The sequence below is a fragment of the Octodon degus genome, unplaced genomic scaffold (genome assembly GCF_000260255.1).
Source record: "Octodon degus isolate 3935 unplaced genomic scaffold, OctDeg1.0 scaffold00169, whole genome shotgun sequence".
Taxonomy (NCBI): Eukaryota; Metazoa; Chordata; class Mammalia; order Rodentia; family Octodontidae; genus Octodon; species Octodon degus.
In genome coordinates, this window is record NW_004524745.1 from 2,348,366 (window position 1) to 2,361,495 (window position 13,130).

Below are 13,130 nucleotides of genomic sequence, written 5' to 3' on the forward strand. Positions count from 1 at the left end.
TATAGTGGAACTGGGGATTGAATTCAGGCCCTTGTGCTTGCCAGGGAAGCCCTTATTCCACTGAGCCATCTCCCCGGCCCCCCCCTTTTTTTTTTATCTGAGACAGCATCTCACTATGCAGTTCTTGAGCTCACTTTGTAGCCCAGGCTGGTCTTGAACTCAGCCACTACACCTGGCTAGACCCCAAAAACATTAACATTTAATCTTTGTTATTTGTCACAGGGACTTGCTATGCAGCTTGGACTCCTCTTATCTCAGCCTCCCTGGTGGATTATGGCATGGGCTATCATGCCTGGTTTTGGTGGCCAGAATAGCACATCTGAGATCCCAGGCCCTGTAGAGCATGTGGCACTGGGGGTCGAGCCCGGGTCCTTGTGCTTGGCAGGCAAGCACTTAGACTGCCGAGCTATCTCTCTGACTCCTAAAACCATTTTCTTTGAATCCAAGGCAGACACTTCCCTGGAGATCAGAGCTCTTGGGGTTCATAGGCTGGCTTTGTCCTCTCCTCTGCCTAGGCCCTGCTTCTTAGGTGGAGTCCTCCCACCTGTGGACCAGGGAGGCTAAGCACAACACAGAGGCCAGGATAATGAGGTGCCAGAGTTTGGTTTATTGGCTCATCCAGTGGCAAAGGTCCAATGGGCAGCCTCTACTGAGGAATCAGGAGCCCCTGGTTCCTGCATTTCTCTCCCTCATAAGTGCCTCCTGGCCTGACTGAAACCATGGCAGTAGCGGGGACAGGGTATGGGGCTGAGCTGGATGCTGATAGGGGTCTGCTTGGCACAGGAAGGGGACCCTGGGCAAGGAAGGATGAGCCAGCTCGGCAGGGCTTCTATGGTGGGCCCCAGGAGTGGAAGAGTCCAGCCCAGGACCAGCCAGGGTGGGACCAGGTGAGGGGACAGTGATCAAGGACACAGGGGCAGGTGACAGGTGCCTTGGAGCCCCACACTGTGATGGGCTGGGTTCCTCTGAGGCTCAGAGACTAGCAGGAAGGGTCAAGAGAGGAAATGGTCAGGCCTGAGAGTGGGAGGAGGTGATCCCTGAGGGAGAGTGCTTCACCCAAACTCCCTACAAACTAGCCCCAGTAAGAAGCACACACACACACACACACACACACACACACACACACACACACCGAAGCCCCATCTCTCTAACAGAGACAGAAAGCAGCCCCCAGCTGCATCCCTTGGGGGGCATCCTGCTCATTTAAACCTACATGAACCCCATGTCCTGCACCGGTAGCTGCCCCAGTTCCCAAGGCCTGTACTCCGTTTGCTCCCTTTCTCCTGGTGTCTTCAGGCCCCTCCTTGCCCATCTGTGCTGTCCCTGACCCCTGGGGAGAGCAGCAAGCATGTCAGGGCTCAGAAAAGAGCTGGCCACGGTCTTCAGCAAGGCACTGGGTGAGCGGCAGGGCTGGAGTAGGGAGAGGAGTAGCCAGGCTGGGGAGCCCCCATCTCCCTGGGGGCTCAGTCTGAGAGCCTCAGCCAGACTCTGCCATCAACCTCTATAGCTGGGCCTCTCTCCTCTTTTCCTGGCCCCTTCCAGGGAAGTGACCACTGGGTGGGGCCCAGGGCCAAGACACCTGGGCTAGTGGCACAGTGTAGAACAGGGGCTGGGGCTGTGCCTGGCCCCAGCCCGAGGCTTCCTCTGCACTCTGCACACTGCCCCTGCACTGAGGACATCAGGCAGAGTCGCCCCCACCAGTGCTCTTTTTCTTGGGCCGGGTCTTCAATGTCTTGGAAGCCAGTGGCTGTGGAGGGAAAGAGAGAGCAGGGGAGACAGGACTCACACTGCCCACCCCTTTTCCCCCAGCTTGGCCCATATTCTCACCTCAGCTTTGGGCACTTTTTTGATGGATTTGACTCTCTTGGGGGCCTTGTCTCCCATGTCATCCTCTGAGGCCTCTGTCCGGGAATCTGCCTGGTTTGTGGTGGACCTTAAACTCAGGGCAGCATCATCACCTAGTTGAGAGAAGGAAAAGAAAATGGGGATCCAGGGCTCTCTTTCACCTGCCCTCCTTGGCCCTGTGCCTCTGCATACCCTGAGGCTCACGTGTACCTAAGTCCTCAATGGTGTCCAGGAGGCCACCAGGGCCAGCGCGGAGGCGGCTGTCTGGCCCCTGCAGGGGCAGTGCATCCTCGTCCCGGATCAGCGTCAGGTCCTGCATACTGAAGCTCCGGAGCTTCTCTGACAGCACCCCCTGGCCCTAGGGTCACCACCACACAACAAGAGGGTGGGGGCGGGATGGAGACAGAGGTCACTGCTGTGCTGGCAGCAGCCCCAGGGCCAAGTGTTTTATGTGCACTAAGCCTCACACAGGCTAGGGCCATACTTTCCGCTTGGTCAGAGGAGGAAATGGGCCAGAGAATGACCAGATAGTGGAAGAGACTCAGCTGGACAGTGGCAGAGACAGGGCTGGAACCCTGAGCTGCACAAACCCAAAGCCTCCACAGCTGAGGATGGGGGATGCCAAGTGGGTGCCCTGGGAGCCCAGGCCTACCCCGTCTCACCTTGGCAGCAGCTGTGACGGCAGCATTGGCGGCCAGGTTCAGGCCCCTCTTGCCCACCCTCATCATGGTCTCATAGCTCTTGTCTCGAGCCTGTGTGATGTACTCGTCGATTTCCTGAGGGGTTGGGAAGGATGGGGAGGTGAGAGGCAGGCTATCCTACCTTTGTTCACACTTGCACAGAGGTACTGGCTGCTCCAGGAAGGAGGCCAGGGTCCTGCCACATCACCCATGACTGTCTCGCTACAGGCAGACTGGGAAGCAAGCTGAGAGCAGGGCAAACCTTCTCCTTGTTGGACAACGTTGGGTGCACGAACTTTCGGTAGAGCACACTGGAGCCCTTGGTGTAAGGGGACAGCAGCCATATCACAAAGGCGATCTTGAGCTCAAAGTAGAAGGGGAACCTGTTGGGGGGAAAGGAAAGCAGAGAGGACTCACAGTGCACTGGCTGAGCAACACTGACTCCTCCCTTGACCATGGTTGACCCTTTATGTCATCACATGCTGGGGTCATGATGTAGCTCCCATGGAAACTGTGAGGCTCAGCCGAGACTTTAGGAACAAAGGCAAAAAGTGATTCCAGCAGGAAATCTGGGTGGCTGCATTTTCCTCACCTGTATCCCTATGTCCTGGCCCTCTTGCTCCTACCAAGGACCCCCATTCCTTGGCCCTGGGGTTAGAACAAGGTGAGCTCCCTAAGCGTCCAGGTCCACGTCAGCTCCTCACCCCGCCCCCCCCATGTCCTGCCCTCCCTCTGAGAGGAATGGAATAGGATCTGGATTCAAACCCCTATTGTTGTGACATGCTCCTTGATTTTATTTAAATTGAAATTGTTTATATTGGGGATTTAACCCAAGGTCTTTACATTGAGTTATATACCACGTGCTTTTGAGACAGGATCTTGCTAAGATGCACAGGAATGCACCACTCTGCCCAGCTACAGAAATGTTTTTGAGATGGCTTCTCAGCATGTTATGCAGGCTAGGCTTCCATGCCAAGGTGCTGGGATCCTCTTGCCTTTGTCCCCTAGAAAGCTGGGACTATAGGTATGTGAAGCCACGCCTGGGGCCCTGGCTTCTAAGGACTGCTCTCTACTCCCACAGCTGTTTCTGCTCGCGCAACACAACTCCTTCAGGTCTCCTTCATCCTCACAAGGAACCTTACCAGAGCCCTCTCCTTTGCTTGTGTCAAGGCACTCTAGACTCAATGCCCTTTAACTCATCTCTTTCCCAACCACCTTCTTCTGCTAAAACTATCATTCTCACATACACGGGCTTTGTTGCACTGATCCCCTCCAGAAAACTCTCCTCTTTATTTCTAGTGCATGGTTACTAGTCCTGTTTTCCAAGAGGAATTTGCTCATTCAGCAAACATTTTTGAGCAGCTGCTATGAACATGCAGCTGATACAGACAATCTCCTGTCCTCCAAGTACTCATACATACATGGTTGGCAGTTCCTGGGAAACGCCTTGGGAACACAAGCACCCAAGGTCTATAGAATTGAATAAAGTTTTCACAAATAGGGAAACTGTGCTCTAGACAGCCAGGAGGCAAGGTGGCAGTAAGTAGAGCAGAAGGAGGCCTCTGAATGCTGTCACGGTGCTTTGGGTGCCACCAGAAGGAATGAAGAGTTTATCTGTTTTTATTCTACTGATTAAGTCAAGTAGGAGTCTAAGGGATTGCCAGGAGTGAAGGGCCTGTGCCCTAGGGGCCATCTTCCATCTCTCTGTCTGGTTAGCAAGGCAGAGGTCTGGGCCTTGAGAGGCTGGAGGGAAGACGGAGCTCACCAAGACAGCACGATGTCTGTGAGTGTCTCAGCCGTGGTAAAGAAGGCAAAGACGATCCAATACATCATCCATTTCACCTGAGGGGGACAGAGGGTAGTGTCAGTTGGGGCCTAGGGCCAAGAGGAAGAACACCCAGGACCCTTCTTCTGTCTGATGACACATTGGTGGGAGGGGGTGTAGAAGAAGGGACACCCAGAGCCCAGTTTGTGGCTCACACTAAGGCTGGGAGAAAGCAATACCCTGGAAGTTCCTTTTATCAGGATTTTATGCATGTGTGGTAGTGGGAATTGAACCCAGGGTCCTAGTACTGAGCTATGTCTCTACCCCTTTTATTTTTTTAGATTTTGAGACAGGGTCTTGCTAATTTGCCCAGGCTGTCTTTGAACTTTTTTTTTTTTTTTTTTTTGTACCAGGGATCAAACCCAGTTCCTTGCACTTGCCAGGCAAGTTCTTATGCTGCTGAGCTATCTCACCAGTCCTGTCCTTGAACTTTTTTTCATGTATTTAGTACAAGCTCTACAGGGTCTCACTACATAGATCAGACTTGTAGTGATTCTCCTGTTTTCAGCCTCCCAAGTGCTGGGATTACATGTGTGCCACCGCGCCCAGTCTTAATCACCATCTTAGTGTGCCCAGCATAGCATGCCAGGGATTGAACCCTGGCCCCTGCACTCTGCCTAAGCAGGCACTTTAGTCCCTAAGCTATCTGGCCAGCCTTCTGTACTTGAACTTTGTCCTCCAGCTTCAACCTCCCAAGTGTCTGGGATTACGGGCACACATGACTACACGTAGCCTCGGGGTGTTGACAGTAGCTAATAGTGCTGGCACTAAGTCATCCCATCTGTTGTGTGACCCACTGACGTCTGTCTCTGTCATGTGGGTTGGGTAGGGGCTTTGGGTCAGTCACTCACATATTCCTTCACGTTTTTGGTCTTCACGGCCTTATAGGAAGAATAGGCTGGGTACAGGGTGCCAAAGATGAGCCTAAGGAGGGAGGCATGGTTATTGGGTACCTCGCCCACCCCACTCTGCACCAGCCCCTGAGTAGGTAAGGGGCTGGCCCCCAAAGAGCCACAGCAGGGGAGAGGCACATACATTGGATTGCCTGCCCTTTCCTCTCCATTGTCTACTTCTCTAGCACTTGCTAGAGATCAGAGGGTCCCAAGTGTCCCTTCCAACTACAATCCTTAGCTATGCACTAGCATGTCCTGGAAGGGGTGGTGGTAGATAACCTGTCACTGCTCCAAACGTGCCTTCCTTATTGGCTTTATGCCCATTTAACTTGTCTACCCTTACTGGGTGCCTCCTTGTCTCAGAGCCAAGCTGGGTGGGGCCAGCTCCAAAAAGGAACCTGATCCCACCTGAGAGGCTTCACTTGGCAGTTAGAGGCACCACTATGGTACTGGGCACCAGAAGACACAAGGGTAGGAGGCCCTGGTAACACCCTGGGGATGGACGGGGCTCTGGGCGGGCCCTGGCCTAAAGGTTCCAGCTGGTAATCCCATTACTGACCACAGACAGGCCACAAGGAGGAGTGGGAAAAGATTGGCCCCCCTTAGGGAGCTTGCCCAGGATAGAGAGGAGAAACCACCCACAGGCCCTAAAGAAATCTAGGAAACCAGGACACCAGCTCAGAACAGTGGATGGAAAGGCAACAGGGCGGGCTGGGCAGCAGCCCCAGGGAGGAAGCTGAGGTGTAGGGTCCTGAGCTTAGGGCAAGGCTGGCTCTGAGGCTCCCTCGCTGCCTGTTCAGATGGAGTGGCGGGTAGAATCCTCAAGGATGAAGTGTGTTTCTCCCACAGTTTAGAGAAGCCAGGGACGGAGCTCCACAATGTGGCTTGCAGTCGGGAATGAAGCTCCCCCGCCATGGCTTTCACAATCCCAGGCTGAACACACACATCCCCTCCCTGTTGCCACTGCACTTAGTCCTCTCTGCATCTCTGGTTTCCGATGGATGTCTGACTGAAATCCCTAGCACCTTAGCGGCAGGTGTTCTGGCCCCTGGCCCCATGTCCCCTGACAATCAGCAGAAGTGCGAGGGAGAAGGGCCTGATGGAAATCAGCCCAGCTCTGCGCTACAGCAGGAGGAGGCCTTCGTTCCCCCTGTGCTCCCTAGTCCAAACCCTCTCCTCTCCCTTGGGAAGGTGGGCCAGACCTGAGGTTCCTGCAGCCCAGATCTGCGAGGTCGGAAGAGCCCACCTCCCCTATAAGCCAGCAGCTGCCCAGCCCCTAGGATGGAGGGCCAGAAGCAGGGGCAGTCAAAATAAAAGGAGTTTACGATGAATAACGTGCGTGAGGTCCCCGGGAAGCCAGGCCCTTCTAGCCTTGGGTCCCCGCACTCTTCCTGGGAACCGGGGCAGGCACGAAGCGCTGCTGTAGGTGACTTGCAGCTGGGAGCCCCCCCCCCATTACTGTCCCCATCACCCCCGCCGCAGGCTCTGCACTCACACCACCAGGCGAGAGATGATCCAGGACACCATGGCGGGGCGGTGAGGCACGGTGCGGGGCGGACCCGGTCCGGCAAGGATGCAGCTGCCCGAGGCCGAGGCTGCGGTAGCGGCAGCGGCCGCCGCGGGGGCAGCGAGCTTCGAGCTGCCGCGTTAAAGGGGAGGTCCCTGCCGCAGCGACGGGCCGTGGGCGGTGGCGGTTCTTAAAGGGGAGGCCACAGGGCCTTGCCGCCCCACCAGCACCTGCTGCGGCTGGGCATGCGCCTTCGCCCTCTGTGCGCTGTCCTCCTCTAGGTGCCGATTCATCTTTCTCAGGCTTCCAGTCCTTGGGCGGAGATCCTGGTGGCCTCCGGTCACGTCCCGACATTGGTCCTAGCCACCTCCTGCTCTGTCTACATCAAGCTTAAGTCTCAAGTATCCCATGAGGAGTTAGAGCGATGATTTGTTGAGCCAGACCCTTTGCTAAGAGCTTGCATTATTGCATTGAATCCTAGCCACCCATCCTGTAAGGTGGTGTGTTATAATTACTCTTATCTCAGAAATAAAGACATGTAATATTTAAGGATGTTAAATAATTAGCACATCACAAAACCACTAGGTCATACTCCAGGAAGTCTGAAAAGGCTGGATCCCTGATTAGCAAAATCCTCTCCCACTGCAGGCCTGTAAAAAACATTCACCTGAAGTCCACCCTGCCCTTTCTCTTCAATCAACCCCCAGCGTAAAGACAGGCAATTTTTTTTTTTTTTTTTTTTTTTTGGTTGTCAATAAACTGCAGGGGAACATGACAGGGTCCCAGAAGGCGCAGGGTCTCATTTCCAATAGTGAGGCTGGAACACAAATAGCAGAAAGTAACAGGGCTCTGTCCCCACCCCCACTAGCCAGCACTAGTGGCAGGGGCTGCCCTCATTCTGTGACATTTATATCCAGAATGTAGGCTGGCCTGCCTCCTCATTTCCACCAAAGCAGCCAAGCACCAACCTCCACCCCCACCACGCTCCTTTCCTGCCCCACTTTTAAGCTGCTGCGTACCTCTACCTTTTATGTCGAGGGAGGTGTCACCCTTCTGGGATCACAGCACCAACCTGTGCCCCCCTGGGCAGGGCAGACCTGCTCAGCTCTGCACTTCAGTGTTATGGTCGTATTCAAACTCAGCACCCTCAACCCACACAATGGTCTACTTCCAAACCTCACAAGTGTATTTCCAGGTTCAAGTGCTTTGGAAGATGTTTTCCACCAGGCTCCACAGCAGCAGCCCCTATGACCTTTGTGTGTGTGTGTGTGTGTGTGTGTGTGTGTGTGTGTGTGTGTGGTACTGGGAATCAAACTCGGGCCCTTACACTTGCCAGGCAGGCACTTATGCCACTGGGCTATCTCACCCCCCTCCCCGTTTTTTGTAAACAAAAGCTTTCCCCAAAGGCCTCTTCTAACTGGAAGGCAGTCTGTTCTCAACAATCAACACTTTGCAATTGTTGCTGATAAGGAAAAACCTGTTTGTCCTTATTCCACAGCCTGACATAGATCTAGAGCTACAATTTTCATAACACTCAGGGCTCCTGCTTTGAGGAAATCCACTAAGTGCCCCAAACCTTGCTCTGGCTAGACAACATGGCCCCATCCCCCAGACTGCCCCCAGAAGGTGGTCTTCACCTATCCCACCCTGTCACAGAGCACAAGGTATGGGAACCATTTTGACATCCATCTTCTCAACCAGTGATGATGAACATTTTAGAGCTTTCAGTGATAATAAACAGGTTGCTACGGCGTGTTTGCCATAGGTCCACCACTACTGCTCTAAACCATATTGACTTCATCTCGGAACTTTCTCTTCTTCCAACTGGGTATAATTCAGAAAGTAAAGAGTAATGATCAGGTGTAGCGTAGTAATGAAGACTTGGAAATGAATCTCTCCTTTAACTCAGCCTTCAAAGTGACCCTGATTTTAGAAGGGCTGGCACAGGAAGAACATAGTTCACTCCAAACAGATTTGTTAGATTTTTAATAAGAACATGGAAATCCCAATCAGCCCTTCAACAAAATTAAAATACAGAAAGTGAAATTAAAAGTATTCTACAGTAAATGACTTTTATTTAAAAAAAAGTGTGAACATATAAACAAGCCTGGAGGGCACTACAGTACAGCTGGAAAGAGATAATTTCCCAATGTACCTATGGGCCAACGAATTTCATCATTTTCAAATAAATTCTTAATAAAAACTCCACTGAGTTGGAAAGTTTTGCTGAAAATATTTCTTGACAAAAACCCAAAAACATCATGTTGGAAATTAAACTTTGTGTTTAGAAACATCTGAGGAGTCCAAGGAACGCTGGTAAAAGGGGAAGATGGCTCCTGGAGTCACCGGTGTGTGTATGAGGGCAACACACCACAGCTTGGACAAGACTGAGTTCTGAGATGACTGTTCCCTCAAGAGGACATTAAGAGAGGACGGGAGACAGGATGGGACTAAAAGAATTTTAAAAAGCCAATTCTTTTAAATTCTGCTTTGGCTGAATTTGTGCTATGATGGGCAGCTGATTTTTGAAAATCATATTTAAGTTTTAGCGAAAGGAAGACTAAATGTAATGTGCCTTTCCTTATAATCCAGGAAAACAACTGTGGCATTTCAAAAATTCTAAAAATATCTACTTTCATGAAATAGTTACTATTTCACTACAAACCTATTTTTCACTAAATACACACATTTCCTAATCCTGGAGCCCCCTGGGAAGCAGTGGACTCTCCTGGTCCTGAGACTCCAGTGCTCGGTAAGCCACGTGGGTAGGGCTGCACTGGCTCTCCCAGTGCTGTCAGAGACCTGTGCAGACACCAACAGGCTTCCACCAGGCGTGTAAGCAATCACCTGCTTGTACCAGCTGTGGGATTTCCTCTAGCTCCAAACACACTCCCACTTAATTAGGCACGAGAGGAAGAGGAAAGAAAGGGTGCCCATGTTTCTGGTTTCCATGATATCGAATCGGGAAAATGTGCAGGAAAGCCTGTGATGTCCAGGCAATCAGATTCCTGGAGGCTGCAGGGCAGGGAGGCAGCACCCTGGGCTGGAGTCTGAAAGTGTGTGAGCAGTGCAGCCTTCCTGTGTTGGCCTTCAGTGCTGCAGCAGCACCTAGAGTAGCTGGAGAGTCTGTAATACTGACCACACCGGCTCCAGGCCGAGGGCCACTGCTTGCAACGAGAACCCTGCCAGTCCCTTTGAGTGTCTTGAGTGAAAGACCTGCTTCGTGGGGAAGCTTGGGATTTCTCCGTTCCTATGACCGTGCCAGTTTGGATTCATGAGCCTTGAGGGTGCCAACAGCATCTTTCACTGCGTGGTAAATGATGTTCTTCACCTGCAGGGTAATCAGCACCATCAGTCCATGGCATCTGTGTGCCATGTTCCAAAAACACAAATGTACGTTCCACCCTGACTTGGCCTACTGGTTAGTGAGGCAATCCCAACGATGACTATATGCTTTCCAAATCAGTCCTTAAGGTGATTTACAGTTATGTAGCTTATGCAGCCCATTTCCAAGAAGCAACAATGAAATCACTGGAAAGGTTATTCACTCACTGTGGTCTGGGTGTTTACCATGTTCTTTGCTTGTCCCTAAGCTCTCTATATGTACTTTCATTTAATCTTTGCCATATCTTTATGAGGTTGAGTCAATTATCCATCCCACCTCCCTTCCATGGTGCTGGAAATCGAACCCAGAGCCCTAGCAAGCATTCTACATCCTCAGCACTTTTTTTTTTTCTCTCTCTCTCTCTTTTTTTTTTTTTCCTGGTACCAGGGATTGAACTTAAGACCCTGTTTGCCAAGCAGGTGTTTATTCTACTGAGCTATCTCCCCAGCACCTGTCAGGCCTTTTTTGAGACATGGTTTCACTAAACTGCTCAGGCTGTCCTTGAACTAGCAATCATCCTGCCACAGCCTCATAAGTAGCTTGTATAACAGGAATGCACCACCACACCTGGTTTATCATCTCCATTTTTCAAAGTGGGGAAACCAAGCTTCCATGGCCAAGAACTTTGCTGAAGATGCTACTGCTAGTAAGGATGAAATAAACAATGAAAGGTAAGATTATGAGATATTTTTCCCACTGTGCTTATATGTGTTAACTTCTTTGAAAAAAGAATAGTACACAGGAAGCTGAAAGCCATAGTAAATTATAAAAATAAAACCAAAAGGCTAGACATTTTTTTTTTTTTTTTTTTTGGCGGAACTGGGGATTGAACTCAGACCCTTGTGCTTGCTAGGGAAGCGCTTAATCCACTGAGCCATCTCCCCGGCCCCTAGGCTAGACATTTTTTAAAAGGACTTAACAACTGTGGTTATTTTTAGGAAGAGAAAGTAGGGAAACAGGAGATCTTCAGCAATGTAGCTATGTATGCATGCATGTTATGTATGTATGTGATGCTTTATTTCATAACACACACGGAAACTCAAATCTGCTTTATATAGTTTCTATTAATCTTTTTTTTTTTTTTTGGTATTACTTCAGCAAATATTCATTGAATACCTACCATGTGTCAGACATTATGCTTGGGAAAACCTGAATGAAACAGCAAAATTCCTGCCTTCATAGACTTCAAATAGTTTTACCTTTTAGTAGGAGTAGTCAATAAACAAAATAAAATAAACAGATGGTACAAAGTACCACAGAAATGGCCAGCCAGGCATGTACCAAATGGCCAGCCAGGCATGGTGGTTCATGCGTGCAATCTCAGTACTCCAGAGGATGAGGTAGGAGGATCACTGTGAGTTAGAGGTCTTCCTTAGCTACAAAGTAAATTCAAGGCCAGCCTGAACTACAGAGAGTGACTTTGTCTCAAAAAAAAATCAAAATGAAACAAAAACCCCAAAACAGTAAACAAGGCTTGGGAGTGCTATAGCAGGAGTTGATATTATTCTAAACAGATGACATGTTACAAGTAGAGACTGAAAGGAGGTGGTATGTGAAATATGTATGCCTCAGTATTTGCATTATAATACCAACATGATTATACTTTATACAAAAACTATGGTTGATGCCTGCTTAGGCAAGCGCAGGGACCAGGATTCTTCTGGCACCATATGCCAGTGCTGGCTTGTGCTGGCCCCACCCCGGGCTTACAGAGACTGAGTCCAGGTGTGGTGGCCCATGCCTGTAATTCCAGCACTGAGGAGGCTAAAAACAGGAAAACTGCTACTAATTTGAGCTGCGTAGTGAGACCCTGTACAAAATACATAGAAAAAAAAAAAAAAAGTAAAACACAAAACACTATGGTTGACTATCGCCTCCACCAGCTGGCCCCAAGAGTCCAAGTTGGCGCCTCTACTAAAGCTGACGCCCCAGCGCTGCAGCAGGCTGCAGGTGCCCTCCGACATGGCCGGCACCTGCCCTGGCCCTGCTGCCCCAGCCCAGCAAGCCCAGGCTCTAGGGCGCCATGCTCCCTGGGCCAGGCCCCAACATTAATGGGGCCAGAAGCAACTGCCACGGCTGCTGCCACCTGCCCAGGAGCCGCCCAAGCCCATTTGCTGAGATACTATTTTTAAGTTTATAATTCTTTTAGGAGCCAGTATGTAGACTAGAATATTTAATAAGCTAGTAAAAGCATATATTCATATAAATAAAATGTATATTTCCTTTTTAAATTGCTATGGAGTAACAGAATAAAGATTTCTAAACACTTGTAAAAAATAATAAATACGCATTTGAAAAAAAAAAAAAACACTTTAGAGAAAAAGGAGGGCCGCAATGAAAGCCACCATTTTGGCTCTAGCCTTTCAAGGTCAATTAAGACTCAGGACATAGGAGATCTTGTAATTTAATGTCATGTAACTCAGTAGTGTCCCAAATTTTCTGATCAAGGAGATTATGGGGCCAAAGAGGAAAGTGATTGATGATGTAGAGTGTGCCTAAGGAGAGTCTCATGGAGAGAAAACATTCTCTCAGGTTTTCACAGGGAGCACATTGGCCAAGCAATAGCCATGACTCATCCACATGGCTGACACGGACAAAGGATCTACAATCTGAAGTACAGGATGTCAGGATAAATCCTGATGGGATTTGACTGACCTCATCAGAACCAAAAGCTACAACACTTGTTGCATAGGTCTTGCTTTATCTTGGTCTTAATCATCCAGCAGAAAAGTTTAAATACAAAGTACAAGAAGTAAAGCCATGTTGTTATGTTGAGCTGTACGGGACTCAAGTCAACAATCTGACATTGCCAGTAAGTCAGAAGACCCAATACTATTATGGATTACTGGACTCTTTTAGAATATTTTGCTGCATTATCACATCTATAATATGCAAATGATGGAACTAAACAAAAAAGGGGATACAGAGGAATGTCCATTTTGTATCTGTGTATTCAAAGTTGTTAGGATAGATATATAGTTACATTCTCTTAATG

General features: G+C 49.9%; 2 protein-coding genes across 2 annotated transcripts in view; both read right to left on the reverse strand.

The window, feature by feature from the left end:
* Window positions 1-601: 601 nt before the first annotated feature.
* Reep2 (receptor accessory protein 2) lies at window positions 602-6,870 on the reverse strand. Its single transcript, XM_004643254.2, has 8 exons — window positions 6,739-6,870; window positions 5,202-5,274; window positions 4,291-4,367; window positions 2,788-2,908; window positions 2,508-2,621; window positions 2,056-2,203; window positions 1,828-1,958; window positions 602-1,747 (listed from the first exon to the last, which is right to left on the reverse strand). Exons 1-8 carry the CDS (start codon window positions 6,768-6,770, stop codon window positions 1,679-1,681), a joined length of 765 nt encoding a protein of 254 aa, XP_004643311.1. The 5' UTR covers window positions 6,771-6,870; the 3' UTR covers window positions 602-1,678.
* A 1,851-nt stretch (window positions 6,871-8,721) lies between these two features.
* Kdm3b (lysine demethylase 3B) overlaps window positions 8,722-13,130 on the reverse strand; it is a 104,754-nt gene continuing 100,345 nt past the window's right edge. The window contains exon 23 of the mRNA XM_023703372.1: window positions 8,722-10,081. Coding sequence (XP_023559140.1) covers window positions 10,001-10,081 — 81 coding nt within the window. The 3' untranslated portion in view covers window positions 8,722-10,000. The remainder of the gene's footprint in view (window positions 10,082-13,130) is intronic.

What these genes read in the sequence shown, in the direction of transcription:
- Reep2 (XM_004643254.2), bottom strand. Translation starts at nt 6,770, where the DNA reads ATGGTGTCCTGGATCATCTCTCGCCTGGTGGT. An exon ending in ATCATCTCTCGCCTGGTGGT is followed by an intron (nt 5,275 to 6,738) that starts GTGAGTGCAGAG and finishes CTCCCTCCTTAG; the next exon opens with GCTCATCTTTGGCACCCTGT. An exon ending in CCGTCACAGCTGCTGCCAAG is followed by an intron (nt 2,204 to 2,507) that starts GTGAGACGGGGT and finishes TGGTGACCCTAG; the next exon opens with GGCCAGGGGGTGCTGTCAGA.